The following is a 24,666-nucleotide window of genomic DNA, read 5'->3' as shown; positions in this document are numbered from 1 at the left end:
ATAGTCCAAGTTGGTGAAGTAAAATTAGAAAAATATATACATAAAACTATTTTTCAGAAATTAAAACCTGATAATTGGCATGTGCGTATGTATTCAGCCCCTTTGTTATGAAGCCCATAAAAAGCTCTGGTGCAACCAATTACCTTCAGAAGTCACATAATTATTGAAATGATGTCCACCTGTGTGCAATCTAAGTGTCACATGATCTGTCATTACATATACACACCTTTTTGAAAGGCCCCAGAGGCTGTAACACCTAAGCAAGAGGCACCACTAACCAAACACTGCCATGAAGACCAAGGAACTCTCCAAACAAGTAGGGGGCAATGTTGTTGAGAAGTACAAGTCAGGTTTAGGTTATAAAAAAATAAATATCCAAATCTTTGATGATCCCTAGGAGCACCATCAAGTCTATCATAACCAAATGAAAGAACATGACACAACAGCAAACCTGCCAAGAGATGGCAACACACCAAAACTCATGGACCGGGCAAGGAGGGCATCAATCAGAGAGGCAGCACAGAGACCTAAGGTAACCCTGGAGGAGCTGCAGAGTTCCACAGCAGAGACTGGAGTATCTGTACATAGGACGACAATAAGCCATACGCTCCATAGAGTTGGGCAAATTACTTTCAGCAAAAAACAAAATGGCACGTTTTGAGTTTGTGAAAAGGCATGTGGGAGACTCCCAAAATGTATGGAGGAAGGTGCTCTGGTTTGATGAGACTAAAATTTAACTTTTTGGCCATCAAAGAAAACAATATGTCTGGCGCAAACCCAACACATCACATCACCCAAAGAACACCATCCCCACAGTTAAACGTGGTGGTGGCAGCATCATACTGTGGGGATGTTTTTTAGCAGTCAGGACTGGGGAGCTAGTCAGAGTTGAGGGAAAGATGGACGGTACTAAATACAGGGATATTCTTGAGCAAAACCTGTATAACTCTGTGTGTGTTTGAGGATAGGACGGAGGTTCACCTTCCAGCAGGACAATGACCCCAAACACTGATAAAGCAACACTTGAGTGGTTTAAGGGGAAACATGTAAATGTGTTGGAATGGCCTAGTCAAAGCCCAGACCTCAATCCAATAGAAAATCTGTGGTCAGACTTAAAGATTGCTGTTTACAAGTGCAAACCATCCAACTTGAAGGAGCTGGAGCAGTTTTGCAAGGAGGATCTCATAGAGACTTATCCAAAGCGACTTGGAGCTGGGATAGCCTCGAAAGGTGGCTCTACAAAGTATTGACTTTAGGGGGGTGAATAGTTTTGCACATTTACTTTTTCTGCTATTTTGTCGTATTTGTTGTTTGCTTCACAATAAAAAATAAAATAAAAAATAAAAAACACACATCTTCAAAGTTGTGGGCATGGTCTGTAAATTAAATTATGAAATCCTCAAACAATCCATGTTAATTCCAGGTTGTGTGGCAACAAAACACAAAAAATGCCAAGGGGGGGTGAATACTATTGTAATGGAATGAATGCTTGTACTAGCACATGTCAAAGTTACAAAATTGGGCTTAGGCGTTTAAATTTGCTTTACCCTTAGATGCGAAGGGGTTAACATGTCCCATTACATCTCCATGTCAGATTACAGTTATGAATTGGTAAATCCAATCACAAGGTACAACGTATAAATCGTACTCACGCCTGTCGCGCTTGCTCGATGGGGTCGAAGTTATCCAGGTAGTTGTAGCGTACGGTGTCGGTGGGATGTTTATCTGAGGAGCGCCAGGGCGGGACCTCCTTCTTTCCCTTGTCATGGGATTTGCCCGACATAGATCGATGGGTGAGGGAAGATGAAAATCTGGTATCCAAAGCTTCTTTATTAATTGGCTTGACGTCAATAACTACAAACTCGTCTTTCGGTGGGGTCTGTTTGGGAAGAGTGTCACAAGAGTCATAAAGGCACTGAAGAGAGATATATGGTTATTGTTATGTCTCTTATGGCGCGTACACACGATCAGACTATCCGGCGGACTTGGTCCAGCGGACTTTTTTTTTTCCAAAAGTCCAGCGGACTTAAAAAGTAGTTTTGACTCAAAAATTGTCCGGCGGGCAATCCGGCTGTCTGTGTGCTAGTCCGCCGGACTTTTGAAATGAATGGACTTTCCCGCACACAGAGAAAAGTCCGTTCATTTTGAACGTGACTTCAGGTAGCCGGGACTAGCGAAGGAAGTCAACGTAGCCTCTTCGGCGGTGAGATTGACACGTTGCTGGCCCCGTCACCCGGTATGTACTTAAAGGGGAGGCCCCCCTTCCCCAAAGCACCCCCCTGTTGAGGGCACGCGGCCTGGTACAGCTCAGGAGGGGGGGGTGCTCGCTCGTCCCCACCCCCTTTTCCTGACCGGCCGGGTAGCGTGCTCGGATAAGGGTCTTATATGGACCTTGAGGGGGACCCCCACACCGTTTTTTCGGCCTAGGGCTTCCCCTTTAAGTCCATACCAGGTGACGGGGCCAGCGACGTGTCAATTTCGCCGCCGAGGGCGGCGACATTGACTTCCTTCACTGGTCCCGACTACCTGGAGCGGCGTTCAAAATGAACAGACTTTCCTCCGTGTGTGGGCAAGTCCGTTCATTTCAATAGTACGGCGGACTCCCACCAAATGTCTGGTTGTGTGTGGACAGGTCCGCTCATTCGGAAAGTCCGCCGGATAGTCTGATCATGTGTACGCGGCATTAGGCTTACCACATCTAAACTGGAACCCATTCCTCCTTAACCACATGCTTGCTGGGGCAATTTTTTTTTTTTTATATATATATAAATGACTGTAAAGTCCCTAAAAACGATATATGTTCTAAAAGCAGAGATCCTGGGGAATAATATGGTGGTAGATACAATTTTGTATGCCGCACAATATTTGCCCAGATATTTATCAAACGCATATTTTCGGGAAACAAAATACACTAAAATGAATTTTCGTGTAAACAAACACAATATTGAATACAAAATTATTCCTCTCACTCCGATGTTTGCGAGAATACTAGACATGTGCAATTGGTTTTGTTCTAAATTCGTTTTACAACAAATTTCAACAGATTTGTTAATTCGGAAATATCCGAATTAACGGAAACCCGTTTAACGAATTTTGCCGAATATTCTTAAATTTGAATATTCGTAAATTCACAAATTTAAAATTCGAAAATTCTAAAATCTGAAATAACAACTAACTAATGATAACTTAACTCTTACTATTAAATTATAGGTATTTAAATTTCCTTTTACAAATCTGTTGTTCTTGCTTGTATAACTTGATAATTCAATAAACTTTTGAAAAAAAAAATTCCTTTTAAATTTGGCTGTTAGTGAACATAACGAATACGAATTTATCTGAAGTTACGAATTATCCAAAATAACGAATGCCACATCTAAACAAATGGAATGTAACAAATTAACCACTTGCTTACTGGGCACTTAAACACCCTTCCTGCCCAGACCAATTTTCAGCTTTCGGTGCTCTCACACTTTGAATGACAATTACCCAAATGATTTTTTTTGTCCTTTTTTTCCCACAAATAGAGCTTTCTTTTGGTGGTATTTGATCACCTCTGGGGGTTTTATTTTTTGCGCTATAAATGAAAAAAGACCGAAAATTTTGAAAAAAAAACGCATATTTCTTTGTTTCTGTGACAGAATTATGCAAATTATTAATTTTTCTTCATAAATTTTGGGCACAATTTATACTGCTACATATCTTTGCTAAAAATAACCCAAATTAGTGGATATTATTTGGTCTTTGTGAAAGTTAGAGAGTCTATAAGCTGTGGTGAGAATCACACAAAATTGATCACATCTGATGTACTGGTGGCCGATCTCGCTTCTTGTGACCCGAACAAGTCAGGAAAGTACAAATACCCCCCAAATTACCCCTTTTTGGAAAGTAGACATTCCAAGGTATTTAGTAAGAGGCATGGTGAGCTTTTTGATGATGTCATTTTTTTCCCACAATTCTTTGCAAAATTAAGATTTTTATTTTATTTTTTCTCCACAAAATTGTCATTGTAATAGGTTATTTCTCTCACATGGCATGTGTATACCACAAATGACACCCCCAAAAAATTCTGCTACTCCTCCTGAGTATTACAATACCACATGTGTGGGACTTTTTCACAGCCTGGCCACATAGAGAGGCCCAACATGCAGGGAGTGCCATCATGTGTTCTAGGAACATAAATTACACATCTAACTTGTTGACTACTTATTACACTTTTGAAGCACCAGGACAATGACACGTGACACTGATGACAGATGGCACTAATGACACGTGGCACTAATACGTGGCACTGAAGACACGTGGCACTAATACGTGCCACCGATGACAGATGGCACTAATACATGGCACCGATGACGCGTGACACTGATGACAGATGGCACTGATAAGTGGCATTGATGACACGTGACACTGATACGTGGCACTGATGACAAATGGCACTGATAACAGATGGCACTATGTGGCACTGATGACAGATGGCACTGGGGACAAATGGCACTGACAACAGGTGGCACTGGGGGCAAGTGGCATTGGGTTGGATGGCACTGGGGGCAGGATGGCACTTTTTTTTTCTTCTTTTTTTTTTAAATCAAATCAAAGCAGAATGGCTGCCGCTGAAGCCGTTCATCTCTCCCCTCTCACACTCTGTCTGTGTGAGGAGGGAGAGCGGCGCTGAGAGATGATCTCATATATGTTTACATATGAGATCATCTCCCATTGGACATGCCGATCGCGCTGTAAACGGCCGCTGTGATTGGCCGTTTACAGCAATCTGTGTTTGCCTGACCCCGGGGGACACAGCAAACACAGAACTTCCGATGAGCGCCTGCGGCGGCGCGCATTGCGGAAGTAAACATTAGGACGTCCAGGGACGGCCACCCGGACGAAAGTGCCTGCTCTACGGCTGTCATTCGGCTATAGGGCGGGCGCGAGGTGGTTAATAATAAAACGTTTTTATTATTATTATTGTTATTATTATTATCATTATTTATTTGTTCCGTTCCATTTGATTAGATGCGGCATTCGTTAGCAGATCCCCAGCTCATTAGTACCCCTTTTCAGCAGATCCTCAGCTTATTAGTTAGTACCCCTGTTCAGCAGATCCCCAGCTCATTAATACCCCTGTTCAGCAGATCCCCAGCTCATTAATACCCCTGTTCAAGAGATCCCCAGCTCATTAGTACCCCTGTTCAGCAGATCCCCAGCTCATTAGTACCCCTGTTCAGCAGATCCCCAGCTCATTAGTACCCCTGTTCAGCAGATCCCCAGCTCATTAGTACCCCTGTTCAGCAGATCCCCAGCTCATTAGTACCCCTGTTCAGCAGATCCCCAGCTCATTAGTACCCCTGTTCAGAAGATCCCCAGCTTATTAGTACCCCTGTTCAGCAGATCCCCAGCTTATTAGTACCCCCTGTTCAGCAGATCCCCAGCTCATTAGTACCCCCTGTTCAGCAGATCCCCAGCTCATTAGTACCCCCTGTTCAGCAGATCCCCAGCTCATTAGTACCCCCTGTTCAGCAGATCCCCAGCTCATTAGTACCCCCTGTTCAGCAGATCCCCAGCTCATTAGTACCCCTGTTCAGCAGATCCCCAGCTCATTAGTACCCCTGTTCAGCAGATCCCCAGCTCATTAGTACCCCTGTTCAGCAGATCCCCAGCTCATTAGTACCCCTGTTCAGCAGATCCCCAGCTCATTAGTACCCCTGTTCAGCAGATCCCCAGCTCATTAGTACCCCTGTTCAGCAGATCCCCAGCTCATTAGTACCCCTGTTCAGCAGATCCCCAGCTCATTAGTACCCCTGTTCAGCAGATCCCCAGCTTATTAGTACCCCCTGTTCAGCAGATCCCCAGCTTATTAGTACCCCCTGTTCAGCAGATCCCCAGCTCATTAGTACCCCTGTTCAGCAGATCCCCAGCTCATTAGTACCCCTGTTCAGCAGATCCCCAGCTCATTAGTACCCCTGTTCAGCAGATCCCCAGCTCATTAGTACCCCTGTTCAGCAGATCCCCAGCTCATTAGTACCCCTGTTCAGCAGATCCCCAGCTCATTAGTACCCCTGTTCAGCAGATCCCCAGCTCATTAGTACCCCTGTTCAGCAGATCCCAAGCTTATTAGTAGCCTAATTCAGCTGATCTCCTGCTCAGTAGTACCCCCAGCTCTCCTGATCCCTCACTCAGTAGTAACCACCCCACCTCTCTCTCCGGTCCCCACTCAACCTCCCGCTACAGTGTCTTGAAAACACAACAGTGTGAACAGGATTGTGGGCTAACCATTTTGTTTAGTGAGAGGTGCTTTGATTGGCATTCAGAGTGCTTTAAAAAAGCATGTCCAATGCCACATTTTGAAGCAAAATGTAATAGAGCCCTTAGCTGGTACCGCTCTCACAGCTGCAGCAGCTACGAGCTTGATTTAATCATTTGTCTACTATGCCATTTCTAAATGTACCTTGGTAGACAAGTGGTGTAAGGTGCAGAGCTGTGAGTGGGCCGTTCCCACATATTTAGAGTAGGGTTGCCACCTGTCTGGTTTTGACCCGGACAGTCCGGGTTTTGAAACATGTGCCCGGGTTTCAACCCGCCTGAAACCCGGACACATATAGCAACAGTTCGACTGTCCTGTGGTGGCCCCGGCCGTAACATCTAGAGCGGCGCATCGATTCTGGAGAATCAGATACTGCTTGTGCTTGAAAGCTGGGCAGCGGGCTCCCTGTGACTGGCTGAATGTGTTATGTGCGTGCGTCGCTTGGGTCTGCGATTGGCCTGGTGGAGCTGGTAAGTGGTCACATGTGGACTGGGTTGGACTGGGGGTGATCGTGGCCACCCGTAGTCCCGCCTCCCTGCCTGGTGTGCTGTGTTTCTCCTGACTGAGGTGAGGTCTCTGCCATCCGCCCATCTGTCTTCCCGCCCCTCTCTGTAAGCCACCCCCCTCTGTCAGCAACCCCCCCTGTCGGCCCCCCCTCTGTCAGCAAACCCCCCTGTCAGTAGCACTCCCTGTAAGCCACCCCCCTATGTCAGCAACCCCCCCTATCGGCCCCCCCTCTATCAGCAACCCTCTCTGTCAGCCCCTCTCTGTCAGCAGCACTCCCTGTAAGCCACCCCCCATCAGCAGCACTCCCTGTAAGCCACCCCCCTCTGTCAGCAACCCCCCCCCCCCCCCGTCGGCCCCCCCTGTCAGCAACCTTCTCTGTCAGCAAACCCCCCCTGTCAGCCCCCCTCTGTCAGCAGCACTCTCTGTAAGCCACCCCCCTCTGTCAGCAACCCCCCGTCAGCCCCCCAGTCTGTCAGCAACCCCCCCTGTCAGCCCACCCTCTATCAGTTCCCCCTCGGTCAGCCCCCCTCTGTCAGCAAACCCCCGTCAGCCCGCCCCTGTCTGCAAGCCACCCCCATCTGTCAGCAACCCCCCCCCATCAGCCCCCCTCTCTCTCAGCCCCCCTCTGTCAGCAACCCCCCCGTCAGCCCCCCTCTGTCAGCAGCACTCCCTGTATGCCACCCCTCTCTGTCAGCAACCCCCCGTTGGCCCCCCCTCTGCCAGCAACCTTCTCTGGCAGCAAACCCCCGTCAGCAGCACTCCTTGTAAGCCTCCCCCCTCTGTCAGCAACCCCCTCTGTCAGCAACCCCCCCCCCCCCCCCCCCGTCAGCAACCCTCTCTTTCAGCAACCCTCTCTGTCAGCAGCACTCCCTGTAAGCCACCCCCCTCTGTCAACAACCCCCCCCCTGTCGGCCCCCTCTCTGTCAGCAAACCCACCTGTCAGCAAACCCCCCTGTCAGCAAACCCCCCTGTCAGCAGCACTCTCTGTAAGCCACCCCCTCTGTCCGCAACCCCCCTGTCAGCAACCCTCTCTGTCAGCAAACACCCCTGTCAGCTCCTCTCTGTCAGCAGCACTCTCTGTAAGCCACCCCCCTCTGTCAGCAACCCCCCGTCAGCCTCTTCTGTCAGCCCGCCATTCTCTGTAAGCCACCCTCTATCAGTCCCCCCTCAGTCAGCCCCCCTCTGTCAGCCCGACCCTCTCTGCAAGCCACCCCCATCTGTCAGCAACCCCCCCTATCGGTCCCCCCCTCTGTCAGCAAACCCCCCTGTCAGCAGCACTCCCTGTAAGCCACCCCCCTCTGTCAGCAAGCCCCTCTGTCAGCCACTCCCCCTGTCAGCCACTCCCCCTGTCAGCCACTCCCCCTGTCAGCCACTCCCCCTGTCAGCCACTCCCCCTGTCAGCAACTCCCCCTGTCAGCAACTCCCCCTGTCAGCAACTCCCCCTGTCAGCAACTCCCCCTGTCAGCAACTCCCCCTGTCAGCAACTCCCCCTGTCAGCAACTCCCCCTGTCAGCAACTCCCCCTGTCAGCAACTCCCCCTGTCAGCAACTCCCCCTGTCAGCAACTCCCCCTGTCAGCAACTCCCCCTGTCAGCAACTCCCCCTGTCAGCAACTCCCCCTGTCAGCAACACTCCCTGTCAGCAACACTCCCTGTCAGCAACACTCCCTGTCAGCAACACTCCCTGTCAGCCCCCCTCTGTCAGCAGCACTCCCTGTAAGCCTCCTCCCTCTGTCAGCAACCCCCCCTGTCGCCCCCCCCCCCCCCGTCAGCAACCCTCTCTGTCAGCAAACCCCCGTCAGCCCCCCTCTGGTCAGCAGCACTCTCTGTAAGCCCCCCCGTCAGCCCCTTCTGTCAGCCCGCCCTTCACTGTAAGCCATCTTCTATCAGTCCCCCCTCTGTCAGCCCCCCTCTGTCAGCCCCCCTCTGTCAGCAACCCCCCGTCAGCCCACCCCTCTCTGCAAGCCACCCCATCTGTCAGCAACCCCCCCTATCGGTCCCCCTCTCTCTCAGCCCCCCTCTCTGTCAACAACCTACCTGTCTGCGCCCCCTTCCGTCGGCCCGCCCTTCTCTGTAATCCACCTCCCTCTGTCAGCAACCCTCCCTCTATCAGCAACCCTCCCTCTATCAGCCCCCCCTTGTCAGCAGCCCCCCCTTGTCAGCAGCCCCCCCTTGTCAGCAGCCCCCCCTTGTCAGCAGCCCCCCTCCTCTGGCAGCCTCCCTCCTCTGGCAGCCCCCCTCCTCTGGCAGCCCCCCTCCTCTGGCAGCAACCTCCCCTTCTCTGTAAGCCACCCTCTCCTCTGTCAGCTACCCCCAGACAGCATTCAAACCCCCCTTTCTTCCCTTTAGCGGGGCTAATGTCCTGCAGCCGGGTCACACTGCACTCTCTCTCTCCCCCACCCAGCTGCCAGCACCAATTGCAGCAGTTACTGCTCTACTGACACCGTCCACTGCCCTACTGATGCCAACCTCTGCCCTACTCACACTGTCCACTGCCCTACTGATGCCAATCTCTGCCCTACTCACACCGTCCACTGCCCTACTCACACCAATCTCTGCCCTACGGACACCGCCCACTGCTCTACTCACACCAATCTCTGCCCTACTCACACCGTCCTTTGCTCCACTGACACCGTCCTTTGCTCCACTGACACCGTCCTTTGCTCCACTGACACCGTCCTTTGCTCCACTGACACCGTCCTTTGCTCCACTGACACCGTCCTTTGCTCCACTGACACCGTCCACTGTTCTACTGACACCGTCCACTGTTCATATATTAACCACTTTCAGACCGGACCATTTTGCTGGTAAATGACCAGAGGTCTTTTTACAATTTGGCACTGCGCTGCTTTAACTGGTAATTGCGCGGTCATGCAATGTTGTACCCAAACAAAATTTGCATCCTTGTCTTCCCACAAATAGAGCTTTCTTTTGATGGTATTTGATTGCCTCTGCGATTTTTATTTTTTGCGATATAAATGGAAAAAGACCGCAAATTTTGAAAAAAAAAAAGATATTTTCTACTTTTTGTTATTAGAAAAATCCAATAAACTCAATTTTAGTCATACATTTAGGCCAAAATTTATTCAGCCACATGTCTTTGGTAAAAAAAAAAGGTCAATAACTGTATATTTATTGGTTTGCGCAAAAGTTGTCACATCTACAAACTAAGGTACGTTTTCTGGAATTTACGCAGCTTTCAGTTTACGACTGCCTATCTAATTTCTTGAGGTGCTAAAATGGCAGGGCAGTACAAAACCCCCCCCAAATGACCCCATTTTGGAAAGTAGACCCCCTAAGTAAATTGATAAGTGGCATGTTGAGCCCATTGAATATTTTATTTTTTTGCCTCAAGCAATTGAATAATGACAACATTTTTTTTTTTTTTTTTTACACAAAGTTGTCACTAAATGATATATTGCCCACACATGCTATGGGCATATGTGAAATGACACCCCAAAATAAATTCTGCTGCTTCTCCTGAGTACGGGGATACCACATGTGTGGGATTTTTTGGGAGCCTAGCCGCGTACGGGGCCCCGAAAGCCAAGAACCGCCTTCAGGTTTTCTAAGGGCGTAAATATTTGACTTCACTCCTCACTACCTATTACAGTTTTGAAGGCCATAAAATGCCAAGATGGCACAAAACCCCCACAAATGACCCCATTTTAGAAAGTAGACACCCCAAGCTATTTGCTGAGAGGCATGTTGAGTCCATGGAATATTTTATATTTTGCCACAAGTTGCGGGAAAATTACAAACTTTTTTTTTTTAATTTATTTTTTTCACAAAGTTGTCACTAAATGATATATTGCTCACGCATGCCATGGGCATATGTGAAATGACACCCCAAAATAAATTCTGCTGCTTCTCCTGAGTACGGGGATACCACATATGTGGGACTTTTTGGGAGCCTAGCCGCGTACGGGGCCCCGAAAACCAAGCACCGCCTTCAGGCTTTCTAAGGGCGTTACAGTTTTGAAGGCCATAAAATGCCAAGATGGCACAAACGCCCCCCAAATGACCCCATTTTGGAAAGTAGACACCCCTAAATTTAGGGGTACACTAGTGAGACTAGGTAATAAATGGCGGGTGCCCTGAAACTATAAAAAAAAATAACTAACCAACCAGCGTCACCTGTAACCGTTATATGGTGATCACTGGTGAAAGGGTTAACTAGGGGGCAATCAGGGGGCTTTATGCGGTAGTATATGGGGGTCTCTGGCGCTATAAAAAGCTGCGGCGAACCTAAATACCTACCTGCCTAACTAGCGTCACCTGTGACGCTAATACAGCGATCAGAAAAACGATCGCTTATTAGGCTGGGTTCACACTGGACCGATGCAGGAACGCCACAAATCCGCGGCGGGTTCCCGCATCGCATGCCTCCCGGCGGCAGTTCACACTGCCCTATGCGAACTGCTGGGAGTGTCAGTGAAATGTTAATGACACCCCCAGATCAGTTCGCATATCGCAGTGCGATCTGCAAACTCGGATCGCATGGTGTGAACACCCATGCGATCCGATTCTGCTGCGGACCAAAAAAAGGATCCCGTGCGAATTTGCGGCGGGTGCGGCGCGAATTCAGCCATACTATCTGTATGGCTGAACTCGAATCGCACAGAGATCGGATGTGATTTGCACTGCAGTGCGGTGCGAATCACATCCGTTCTCAAACCGCTGCAATGTGAACCCAGCCTTAGTGACACTGGCCACGGGGGGTGATCACGGGGTTAAACCTTTATTGGGGGGTTTAGGGGGGTACCTTAGAACTAAAGGGGGCTAACCCTAACTGCCCTAACAGTTATTACAGTCACAAATGACACCCGCCGGGTGATCAGGGGGGTTAAACCTTTATTAGGTAATAAATGGCGGGTGCCCTGAAACTATAAAAAAAATAACTAACCAACCAGCGTCACCTGTAACAGTTATATGGTGATCACTGGTGAAAGGGTTAACTAGGGGGCAATCAGGGGGCTTTATGCGGTAGTATATGGGGGTCCCTGTCGCTATAAAAAGTTGCGGCGAACCTAAATACCTACCTGCCTAACTAGCGTCACCTGTGACACTAATACAGCGATCAGAAAAACGATCGCTTATTAGGCTGGATTCACACTGGAGCGATGCAGGAACGCCACGAATCCGCGGCGGGTTCCCGCATCGCATGCCTCCCGGCGGCAGTTCACACTGCCCTATGCGAACTGCTGGGAGTGTCAGTGAAATGTTAATGACACCCCCAGATCAGTTCGCATATCGCAGTGCGATCTGCAAACTCGGATCGCATGGTGTGAACACCCATGCGATCCGATTCTGCTGCGGACCAAAAAAAGGGTCCCGTGTGAATTTGCGGCGGGTGCGGCGCGAATTCAGCCATACTATCTGTATGGCTGAACTCGAATCGCACAGAGATCGGATGTGATTTGCACTGCAGTGCGAATCACATTCGTTCTCATAAACCGCTGCAATGTGAACCCAGCCTTAGTGACACTGGCGACGGGGGGTGATCACGGGGTTAAACCTTTATTGGGGGGGTTAGGGGGGAACATTAGAACTAAAGGGGGCTAACCCTAACTGCCCTAACAGTTATTACAGTCACAAATGACACCAATGCAAAAAATAAAAATAAAAATGCAATTGGTGTCACTGTGACTGGGGGGGCAGGGGTAATTGGGGGGGTGATCGGGGGGTAAAGGGGGGGTGTGAGTGTGCCTGGCATGTTCTACTGTACGTGTGGTGTGTTGGTGCAACTCACCGATCCTCTCTCCTCAGTGCCGGAACGAAAAATACCGACACGGAGGAGAGATTACATCACTTCCTCTCCTGTGAGGAGAGGAAGTGATGTCACGGAGCATTTCTATTCGTCGGGAGCGATCGCGAGGGGGTGGCCATGAATGAATGGCCGCCCCCTCATCCCGGATCGCTCCCGAACGAATTCCGACCGCCATAGGCACCGGGGGGGGGGGCCCGATAGGGCCCCCCACCCGCGGGAAGGCAGGGACTTGTATATACGCCCATATGCCTGCCCGTGCCATTCTGCCGACGTATATCGTCGTGCGGCGGTCGGCAAGTGGTTAACTGACATTTCTTTTATTAATCAAATCATATTTTTGGGTACACAAATGCTTTTGTTTTATTTAACCATGACCCTTTAAGTCCCCCACCACTGTTAATGCAATTTGGCCACAACCACTGTTCACTGTAGCACACCTCATTACTACTCTCTTTGGGTAACCCAAAAGGTGTCCCAGGTATTTTACAATCCTATAGTGTGTACTACAAAAAAATTGCAGTGCGCCGTGAAAGTGTTCGGGTTTGGCTTGAAGAAAAGGTGGCAACCCTAATTTAGAGGCAGGGTCTGGACAGGACCAACCCATAAAGTGGGTGTGATTTGGGCATTCCCACCCAGAAAATTGGCAGACTAAATGTGGACCGGGGGGCAGGGTCAACAGCATCCCAGGATTCAGGACCATAACATTGCTAGCTATGAGTATATGCGCCAGCAGAGGTCTGCATCATGGTCAACCTGTTGCTTTGACCTGCATGGGCAAAGAACAGATTTACTTTAATGTATCACTGCTCTGTCAAAAATAATGACATACACAGTCAACATGTGCAGCGCATAAATGGATACAGTCATTAAGCCTCATGTACAATGATGTTTAGAGGCTCAAAAGTGCTCAGGTGTAACATTTCCAGCCATAAAAACACACAGAAAGGCGCAAATGCCTAGTACATTACCACCATTTAAATGTAGTGAATTCAAAATCTGTTAGTGTACTCACAAAGATAGTAGAAACAAACGTATCAAATAACAACTCCAGCTGTGAGGTAAAGGTGTCTATCCAAACATGGCCCCATAGAAAAGGTAACGCGTTTCAGGTACTGTGCCCCCTACTTCAGTGCTAATCATTACCACAATTAAAATGTATTGAATTAAAAATCTTTTATTGTACTTACAAAGATAGTAGGAACAAACAAATCAAATAACAACAGCATTATCAGCCGTGAGGCAAAGGTGTCTATCCAAACATGGCATGGTAGAAAAACGAACGAGTTTCAGGTGTTGTGTGAACCCTTCTTCAGAGCCATGGATGTTCTCTACAGCAGGCCGTACAAGTGAATGGCTGTACATGACCATACTCTTGTAATGCAGATGCTCCTATTCATTGGTGTTTACCCACACAGGCACATGCAGCGTATTTCCATGAACCCAAGGCCCTGAACGCGCTGTACGTAGGTGCATGTGCTGGTAATCAGATACACAAGAGCATTGTTGTTTACACAAGTATATTGCTGGCTGCAAGTGCTGGGAATTTTTACGCTTGAGCACTTTTGAGCCAGTAAACATCCATGTGTGTGAGGCCTTACAGGTTTTACAACCTCTATGCTCATTGGTTGATTTTCATCACCAATTAGTCAAAACTTTACAATCATAGGGGGAAAATGGATGGAAGTTGTATAGTTTTTAGGCTGGTGTATTTTATCAATGTTGCAGCACCCACCTTAGGTCTTGTGACGTGCAGTTCGTTCACTGTCTCTATGTACTGTCTCTTCCAGACGCCTTGTTCAAAAGGTGTGGGGGAAAAGTTGATGTACCAACTGAATCGCAGGCACTTGGGCATCCATAGCTGGTCCAGTTCTGTCAGGGTTTTCCAGTGCCAGCTCACCTGAGGAAAGCATACACTTATCACTACTACAGGTATACATCAGCACACACGTATAATTATATGATGAGGTTCAGAAGCCAAAGGATTTCTATTTCTGTCCATCCAGTCCTGACATTTACACAGTTCTACCATAGTGCACAACCCTATCCGGCAGGATAAACATTTTTTGAAACTCCTTGTCAGGGCTGGGCTCAGCCCTTCCTTCTCTAAGCTGGCCGCTCAGCTGTCAGCTAATTGCCAGCACCTATCTCTCCACAGTTACTCAGCTGTTGATGATATCCTGCTCGTCAGCCCTGCCTACTTAAGCTGTCCAGCCCAGAGAATCTCTGCCTTCGCCTTGGTCAACATCACAGAGACTCCTGCATTCCTGTTAAAAGACTTGCTTGGCTGACATCCCTTCTGGCTCCAGATCCTGCTTGCTGTTTTATTACGCTCATCTCTGGCTCCCTGACTTTTGGCTTGTCTGACTATCCGTTCCCGTTCCTGAACTCTGGCTATGTTTTGAGTACGTTTGTTCTATTTACTTTTATTATTAAACAAGTGTTATTTAACTGTACTTCTTTCTCAGTCTGATTCATAGTTTCTAACAGTAAGTGAAGGCCATGAATTCAGAAGATGAAGTCAATCCACTTGTTGGTAATATTTTTTCCAGATTGGATGAGGAGGATCACCGCATTGATCAGTTTGCCATGGCATTACAAATGATCCTGAGTCAGTGTACTTCTGTCTCGGTCTGATTTCATGGTTTCTGACACTCTTACAATTCTGATCTTGTCCTTCCTCCTAACCCATGACTGGACAGTGAAAAAATAATCAGAAGACTGATGAGCCCATCACTCTTTCATTCTGCTCTCTCCTACTTGTTGTCACATGTGTGCTGCAACACAGCTGATTGGCTCACAGTGCTGCTTCTCTTCTTTCCCAGTCTGAGTTCTGCTGGGATTGCAAGTGGCTGATGCCAGATCATAATCAAAAATGTACACTTGCATTTAAAAATACATTGAGCCCCGGTTCACACTATAACCCCTATGTGAATCACAGAGGAACCACACCACATTTCTGTGCGGGTCACATGCAATTCAATGTGGTGCGATTTGAGCTTGTTTATTTTGAGCTCATAGATGGATTTTACCAGTGGATCCTGTTCCCCTTACAACATGCATTCTAAATTTGGCCTGGGCATCTAGACATGAATGATCAGAGACAGGGTCATCTATCACCAACTAGAACAGAGGAAGTAGTTGGTGGGCATCAGATTTGCACTGTCCACATGCAATACACACCTGTGCGCAGCGGCAGAGGCTGCGGGGGTCCAGAAAGGAGAAGATGTATAGGGACAGAACCCGGGGCAGCACCGTTGTGAAGTCCAGAGATTCTCGTGGGACTTTCTCCTGCAGGTGGTTGTTGCAGAACCTGAGCTGTGACATGGAACATCTCTCGAAGAGGTCGAAGAGGATCCTCCGTCTCTGGGTATCCGACCACTTGTCAAACTGAAAGCAGAAAAAGTTCCCCTTAGTTAGTCCTCTCTTTCTGTCTTTTCTTGGTGGTGTCACCTACTCAGTGGGGTAGATTTACTAAAGCATGGGTCTTCAAACTTTCTAAATGAAGGGCCCGTTTTCTGTCCTTCAGACTTAATAGGAGCAGGACTGTGGTCATTGGGAGTAGAAAAGGTCCGGACATAGGTGGGAATATACAACGCTCCATCTTTAGTGTCAGTGGGAGGAATTGTGCCCCATCATTTGTGTCCTTGAGCCCCATTGTTTGTGTCATTGGAAGAAACTGGGACCTATTGTTGGTATCATGGGGAGGAATTGTGCCCCATCATTGGTGTCATTGAACCCCATTGCTTGTGTCATTGGGAGAAATTGTGTCTCATCATTGGGAGGAATTGTACCCCCCTCATTAGGGTCATTGAGCCCCATTGTTTGTGTCATTGGGAGAAACTGTGTCCCATTGTTGGTGTCATTGGCTGGAATTGTGCCACACCATTGGTGTCCTTGAGCCCCATTGTTTGTCATTGGGAGAACTGGGTCCCATTGTTGGTATCATTGTGAGGAATTGTGCCCCATCATTTGTGTCCTTGAGCCCCATTGTTTGTGTCATTGGGAGAAATTGGGTCCGATTGTTGGTATCATGGGGAGGAATTGTACCCCATCTCTGGTGTCTTTGAGCCCCATTGTTTGTGTCATTGGGAGAAACTGTGTCCCATTGTTGGTGTCATTGGGAGGAATTGTGCCCCGTCATTTGTGTCCTTAAGCCTCATTGTTTGTCATTGGGAGAAACTGGGTCCTACTGTTGGTATCATGGGGAGGAATTGTGCCCCACATTGGTGTCATTAAGCCCCATTGCTTGAGTCATTGGGAGAAATTGTGTCTCATCATTGGTGTCATTGGGAGGAATTGTACCCCATCTCTGGCGTCATTGGGAGGAATTTTGCCCCTTCATTGGTGTCAGTGGGGGCAATTATGTCCCATTGTTATCAGTGGATGAAAATAGTGCCCTAAGGGATGGTGTTCTATTGAGAAATGCCCTCTGTCAAAAAAATGCCTCTGGTGGGTCTGCACATGCACAGTAAGCAACGTCACTCCAGCTGATATGTTGATCAGCTGGTGTGACGTCAACATGGCGCAGATCATCGGAGGCAGGATCTGATGATCTGGTAAGCTAAGCGCCAACAAAGAATGAAATGGTCAGATTCTGCCTCACTGTTACGTGGCGGGTTTTGGCTGTATTGAACGGCATGTTTTCTGTCTGGTGCATGGCAGCTTGAATGTGTTAAACGGTGGGTTTTGGCTGTGTCTAAGGGCAGCTTAAAACACAGACAAAATCTGCCCTTCAACAGACCCACAACCCGCCCCGCAATAGTGAGACAGAATCTGACAATTACATTCTTCCTCGCGCTTAGCAGATCGTCGGATACTGCCTCTGACGATCTGCGCATGCGCCGTGTTGACATCTAGCCAGCTGATCAACATATCAGCTGGAGTGACGTTCCGTACTGCGCATGCGCAGACCCATCTGAGGCATTTTTCGACAGAGGGCAGTTCTCGATAGAACACCGTATCAAAGCCAGCATAGGGCCACAGTTTGGAGACCACTGTACTAAAGGAACAGCTGCTGCTCACTAAGGAAAGTGACGTACACAAATCAGATGTAAAATATTGTTAATAATAAAGGAGAAAGAAATAAATTATTTGGGACTTTAAATGAGGTTATATGGGCCGTTCAAATCCCCTCCTCCATCCCGGTTTAGTATTTAAAAAGGAAGGAGCAGCAGGCGGGACTTTGTATGAGGCACACGGGAGCAGAAGCATAAAATTTGATTAAAAAAAAACATTTTAATAAGTACAGGTAGTCATATATTTACATATTAATACATTCCGACAAGGACTTAGTAGTAAACACATGAAGAGCCAAATATTAAATAATCACAAATTATGTGTAGATACATGACACATTAAAGCGTAATTTAGGAGAAAAAAATTGTTGTTTTTTTTTTATAAAGGTCGAGAAGGAACGTTCATGCTTTGTTGAAGACTGTATACACAAAACGGCAATTGAAATCTCTATGCGGCTTTCGAGAGCCGATCACGACAGTTCATGTGAAAATATCTGAAGGGACAAACATGAAAATTTTTCTCATACGATACCAGAGCGAATGATTTTCATGTAATTTGTAGTTGCTTATTTACTAGCCCCTTCCTCACTGTTCCCCCTGCAGCACAGTTGGAGGGAGGAAGATGAGGAGCAGCAGTGACTAAGAAAGCTCTTACAGGTTTCCTATTCATTCACAAACGGAAGCATAGTAAACACTGTTTGAGTGAATGTGAGTATTACCGATCTCTAACTGTTATTCAGAAAAGAAAGGGGCCAATAAATTACATTTGCCCCCTCCCCCCGATCTCCCTAAAGTGCAGCTGTAGAGAGGAAGGTGAGGAGAAGCTGACAGTGCTGCAGGGAGAGGAACAAGAGGATCAGTGTTTGCAATAAGGCAGTACAGCCGGTCTTCCTGCTAAGCAAGTGCCCGGGCCCCCCTTTTGAACTGATAGGATCCGGGCCTAGTACAGAAGGGCCGGCTGTTCTACCTTATCAGTGGCCCTGGCGCATGGAGGTGATTAGGGTGTGCCCAGGCACCCACGGCACACCCCCTGTGCATGCCTATGACTAAAATGCCATTTTCGTTTTAGTAGTATTTTAGTCATTTGAATTGTTTTAGTCGTATTTAAAATTTTGTCAACGAAAATATTTTAGTCGACAAAATTAACAATGATAAGTATAGTATTTGTACTAAAAAAAAAAAAAAAATCATATGACGATGTCATCAGTCTGCTGCAGGCAGGAGGAAGCATTTCCTCAGTCTCCTCTCCTCCACTTATCAGACTGCCACAATGCAGTGCCTAGTATACACTATGAGAAAATCGGATGAAAAATAACGCTTTTGGAGTGATCGTAGGAATATCTGATCGTTAGTACACAGCTTTCGATAGCCGATCACGACAGTACATGCAAAATTATCCGATGGGACAAGCAAGAAAATGCTTCTTGTACGATACCAGATCGTACAATTTTTGTTCAGTATCAGTACAATATTTGTCAGAAAAAAAATGTATGTTCAGAAAGGAAAGAATGCATTACAATACAATCCATTACATTGCTTTTGAAGTTGTACTGTACATTGGTGGTCAGTACAGCCACAACCCTTTATTTTTGATATCAGTGGGGAGTTGACCCCTTACGTTGGCCATTGTAGGTGGGGGGATCAATTTGCTCACAGTCTAAACACCTAGCAACCTCTGAAGGAACCCCAAGGTTCTATGGAACCCTGGTTGAGAAAGCCTGGTCTAAATTATACAAGCCTTTATCTGAACTTCAGGATTTCATCCAAGGTCCCCCTACATTAGATGTCAATGGAAAAAGCCCCCTTACATTGGTGGTCAGTAGAGCAAAGCCTCTTTACATTGATGAACAGTATAGCAACAACCCTTTATTTTAGATATCAGAGGGGAGTTGCCCCCTTACATTGGTGGTCATTGTAGGTGGGGGATCAAGCTGCTAACAGAACACCTAGCAACCACTGGAAGAACCCCAGGGTTCTATGGAACCCGGTTGAGAAAGCCTGGTCTAAAAATTATATAAGCCTTTATCTGAACTTCAGAATTTCGTCCAAGGTCCCCCTACATTAGTTGTCAATGGAAAAATGCCCCCTTACATTGGTGGTCACAGTAGAACAAAGCCTTTTTACATTGATGAACAGTACAGCAACAACCCTTTAATTTAGATATCAAAGGGAAATTGCCCCCTTACATTGGTGGTCATTGTAGGTGGGGGATCAATCTGCTCACAGAACACCTAGCAACCTCTGAAGGAACCCCAGGGTTCTATGGAGCCCTGGTTAAGAAAGCCTGGTCTAAATTATATAAGCCTTTACCTGAACTTCAGGATTAAGTCCAAGGTCCCCCTACATTAGATGTCAACGGAAAAAGCCCCCTTACATTAGTGTTCAGTAGAGAAAAGCCTCTTTACATTGATGAACAGTACAGCAACAACCCTTTACTTTAGATATCAGAGGGGAGTTGCCCCCTTACATTGGTGGTCATTGTAGGCGTGGGATCAATCTGCTCGCAGAACACCTAGCATCCTCTGGAAGAACCCCAAGGTTCCATAGTTGAGAAAGCCTGGTCTAAATTATATAAGCCTTTATCTGAAATTCAGGATATTATCCAAGTTCCCCCTACATTAGATGTCAATGGAAACACACCCCCTTACATTGGTGGTCAGTAGAGCAAAGCCTCTTTAAATTGGTGGACAGTACAGCAAAAACTCTTTACTTTAGATATCAGAGGGGAATTTACATTGGTGGTCATTGTAGGTGGGGGATCAATCTGCTCACAGAACACCAAGCAACCTCTGAAGGAACCCCAAGGTTCTATAGAACCCTGGTTGAGAAAGCCTGGTCTAAATTATATAAGCCTTTATCTGAAATTCAGGATATCATCCAAGTTCCCCCTACATTAGATGTCAATGGAAACAAACCCCCTTTAGATTGGTGGTCAGTAGAGCAAAGCCTCTTTACATTGGTGGACAGTACAGCAAAAACTCTTTACTTTAGATATCAGAGGGGAATTTACATTGGTGGTCATTGTAGGCGGGGGATCAATCTGCTCACAGAACACCAAGCAACCTCTGAAGGAACCCCAAGGTTCTATAGAATCCTGGTTGAGAAAGCCTGGTCTAAATTATATAAGCCTTTATCTGAACTTCAAGATTTCATCCACGGTCCCCCTACTTTAGTTGTCAATGGAAAAATGCCCCCTTACAGTCAATAGAGCAAAGCCTCTTTAGATATCAGTGGGGAATTACCCCTTTACATTGGTGTAGGTGAGGGATCAATCTGCTCACAGAACACCTAGCAATCTCTGAAGGAATCCTGGTTGAGAAATCCTGGTCTAAATGATATAAGCCTTTATCTGAATGTCAGAATTTCGTCCAAGGTGTCCCTACATTAGTTGTCAATGGAAAAACGCCCCCTAACATTGGTGGTCAGTAGAACAAAGCCTCTTTACTTTAGATATCAGTGGGGAATTGCCCCTTTACATTGGTGGTCATTGTAGGGATAAATCTGCTCAGAGAACACCTAGCAACCTCTGAAGGAACCCCAAGGTTCTATGGAACCCTGGTTGAGAAAGCCTGGTCTAAATTATATAAGCCTTTACCTGAACTACAGAATTTGATAAAGATAGATCACTGTATGAAATATTTAAAAGATTTGCTGAAGTTCTATGGAGTGTGTTTAACAATGATATATATGGTACCATCTATGATGTCACTAGGATACCCCTGTCTAGTCAACACAAAAGGAACAAGGACAGACTGATGGTCATTAGTGTGTATTTAGCACTGCAAATGTATTGACATGAATGTGGCCGATCCTTTGAAATGACAGCATAGGGGTCTTGGTTACCACATGAAAGGCTCAGGGATTGACGCCTCATTCCAGGTCATTGTGCAGGTGTGGTGGGCTGGTGTCTGGTTATACAAATCATGGCTTTTCAGTTTACTCCCTGAGCTGAGGAATGTGTAACCAACTTTTATGAGTGACGGGTCATTGCTCCAACCTTAAGCCAAGATCGTACTGGAAACATGCTCCTGTCTTCATTGGCTCATCTGGCTAAAGCTAAACTGATCGATCCTGGCCAGGGGGGATATGTGCAAGCAACTCTCCTGATCCCAGCGAGGCAATGGCAATAGACACCTTTCATAGGTTGCGAGAACCAGTGATTGTACCTATTCAAAAATACCCAGTGTAAATTTAGCATGTTGCATCTCTTGACCCCCATATAATGTCTGCAGTTACCTAATGAGTGAATGTGTGCTTTTTAACAGGTCACTTTAAATGTGATCTCCAGCCTTCCCCCTCCTCTGCTGTACTGAAATGGCTTACTCTGATTTCACTGCACGCTGTGAGCTTCTCAAAATGTGCGTTAGAAGCTGCAGCAAGTCAGATATAGCCCGCCTCATTTCCTGGCTTGGGGACACCATCTAGAGCAGGGGTCACTTAATGGCGGACCGCGGTCTGGACATGGACCAAATGACAGTCCTCTCCAGACCACAGCTGCACCAATTAGCAGCCTGAGTGAACTCCTCTCCTCCCGCCGTTGCAGCTGGTAAAAGTCAGAGCATTGTAGAGGGTGGGGGGAATGGTGGGGGTGGACTCCTCTTCTGTATGTACTCGTCTGCTGCCACTGCTGTTGGACTCACAGCAGGGAACAGGGCGGAAGATATTGCAGGTCTACAGGAGGAGAGGGAGCTGCTCAACCTTCATATTAATAAATGGGTCACTCGCTTTTTAATGATAATTAAAATGATAATGATTGTGATATGGAGGGGCTGTGATGTGAGAGGAGGGAGCTGTGATGTGAGTGAGAAGCTGTGATATGGGGGGGCTGTGATGCGACGGTGGAGCTGTGAAATGGGGGCTTTGATGTGAGAGGGGAAGTTGTGATATGGGGGGCTGTGATGTGAGTGAGGAGCTGTGATATGGGGAGGCTGTGATGTGAGTGAGGAGCTGTGATATGGGGAGGCTGTGATGTGAGTGAGGAGCTGTGATATGGGGGCTGTGATGCGAGTGAGGAGCTGTGATATGGGGGGCTGTGATTTGAGATGGGGAAGCTGTGACATGGAGGGCTGTGATGTGAGAGGGGAAGTTGTGATATGGGGGGGCTGTGATGTGAGTGAGGAAGTTCGGCCCCCCTCTGGACCCCTCCAGACCAAATGGAAAGCACAGCTTGCTTTGCGCATGCGCAGGAGGGAACCAGCTGTGAAGCCGAAAGGCTTCACTGACGGGTTCCCTTAACAGGAATGACGGCAGCTGCACCTGACAGCCGATCCAAAGATTAGCTGGGGTGCCAACATCAGGGGCTCCCTGGACAGGTAAGTGTCCATATATTAAGACTCCATTCACACAGGGGCAACAAGACTTCCAGCGCGACTTTTGGAGGCAACTTGGACATGACTTGAGTATGAATAACAGCGCGACTTGAAGTGACTTCAACGCGACTTGGGGCGACTTACAACATGACTTTGGCTGTGGCCAATCACAGAATAATCAGCTCACGAGGGGGAACTCCACGCCAAATTTTAAATCAAAAACCGGCATGGGTTCCCCCTCCAGGAGCACACCAGGCCCTTAGGTTTGGTATGGATTTTAAGGAACCCCTCTCCTATGCCGAAAAAACTGCGTGGGGGTCCCCCCCCAAAATCCATACCAGACCACGCAGCCTGGCCGGTCAGGAAAGGGGGTGGGGACAAGCGAGCGCCCCCCCACTCCTAAACCGTACCAGGCCGCAGGCCGTCAACATGGGGGGGTGGGTGCTTTGGGGAAGGGGGCGCCCTGCGGCCCTCCCACCCCAAAGCACCTTGTCCCCATGTTGATGAGGACAAGGGCCTCTTCCCGGCAACTCTGGCCATTGGTTGTTGGGGTCTGCGGGCGGGGGGCTTATAGGAATCCGGGAGCCCCCTTTAATAAGGGGGCCCCCAGATCCTGGCCCCCCACCCTATGTGAATGAGTATGGGGTAAATCGTACCCCTACCCATTCACCTGGGGGAAAAAAGTGTAAATAAAAAACACAACACAGGTTTTTAAAGTAATTTATTAATCAGCTCCAGGGGTCTTCTTCCGACGTCGGGGGTCTTCTTCCGACTTCTCTGCTCTGTTTGGCCTCTTCTCCCGGTGTCCGGCCTCTTCTCCCGCTCTCTGGCGTCTTCTCCCGCTATCTTCTTGCAGCCCTTTTACTAGTGGAGGAGGCCGGGCTCCTCCGTCCTTCTCTCTTCTTTCGATGCTGACACAACACTCTCTTCCGCTGTAATGGCTTGTGCGACGTGCGTGGCGACTTATATAAGTATGGGGCGTGGTCACCGGGTGATGTCACGTGGTGACCCCGCCTCTTATGACGTCAAGTCCTGGGACATGCTGGGACTGTGACATCATAAGGGGTGGGGTCATCGTGTGACATCACCTGGTGACCACGCCCCATACCTATACAAGTTGCCGCGCACGTCGCACAAGCCATTACAGCGGAAGAGAGCGTCGTGTCAACATCAGAAGAAGAAAGAAGAGAGAGGAGGGAAGAAGGACGGAGGAGACTGGGCTCCTCCGCTAGTAAAAGAGCTGCAAGAAGATAGTGGAGGAGCCCGGGAGAAGACGCCGGAGATGAGGCCGGACACCGGGAGAAGAGGCCGAACAGAGCGGAGAAGTCGGAAGAAGACCCCCGGAGCTGATTAATAAATTACTTTAAAAACCTGTGTTGTGTGTTTTTTACTGACCATATCATGAGACTTCACCCCTCAGCTCAAAGGAAAAGGAAATTAAGGGCCAGGACAAGGGAGGGGGCAGGAGGTGAAGCTGCCCTGGGCGCAGCAAACTTTTTTTTTTTTTTTTTTTTTAGGAACCTTTTCGACGACATTCATGTCATCAAATTTGCTGATAAGAATTTTCACAAATAAGTCCATAAGAACTTTCGTTCAGAAATCGAATAGCATGTGGTCAAGGGCTGATAAGGGGGCTTTTGGATAAGTCAGCCCCCCTATCAATGAAAGGGGGTTCAGAGCAGCCATGTGTAAGTGTATTGGAAGCTGCTGTAGTGTAAGGATTGGGGGCAGTTGGAAAACTATGCAGTTGGGGGGGGGGGGGTCTTGTT

General features: G+C 47.8%; 1 protein-coding gene across 2 annotated transcripts in view; it reads right to left on the bottom strand.

Annotated features, from left to right (window-relative positions):
• Positions 1 to 24,666, bottom strand: part of FBXO16 (F-box protein 16) — a 110,310-nt gene that overhangs the window by 52,172 nt on the left and 33,472 nt on the right. For both annotated transcript variants that reach the window (XM_077489242.1, XM_077489241.1), the window contains exons 4-6: positions 15,754 to 15,960; positions 14,306 to 14,470; positions 1,653 to 1,879 (exon numbers count right to left, since the gene is read on the bottom strand). In XM_077489242.1, coding sequence (XP_077345368.1) covers positions 1,653 to 1,879; positions 14,306 to 14,470; positions 15,754 to 15,960 — 599 coding nt within the window. The remainder of the gene's footprint in view (positions 1 to 1,652; positions 1,880 to 14,305; positions 14,471 to 15,753; positions 15,961 to 24,666) is intronic.

The sequence above is a fragment of the Lithobates pipiens genome, unplaced genomic scaffold (genome assembly GCF_037356315.1).
Source record: "Lithobates pipiens isolate NorthernLeopardFrog02 unplaced genomic scaffold, aLitPip1_a1.2 Scaffold_18, whole genome shotgun sequence".
Lineage (NCBI taxonomy): Eukaryota > Metazoa > Chordata > Amphibia > Anura > Ranidae > Lithobates > Lithobates pipiens.
Note: the sequence above shows the minus strand (reverse complement) of the source record. Positions and strands in the feature narration are given on the sequence as shown.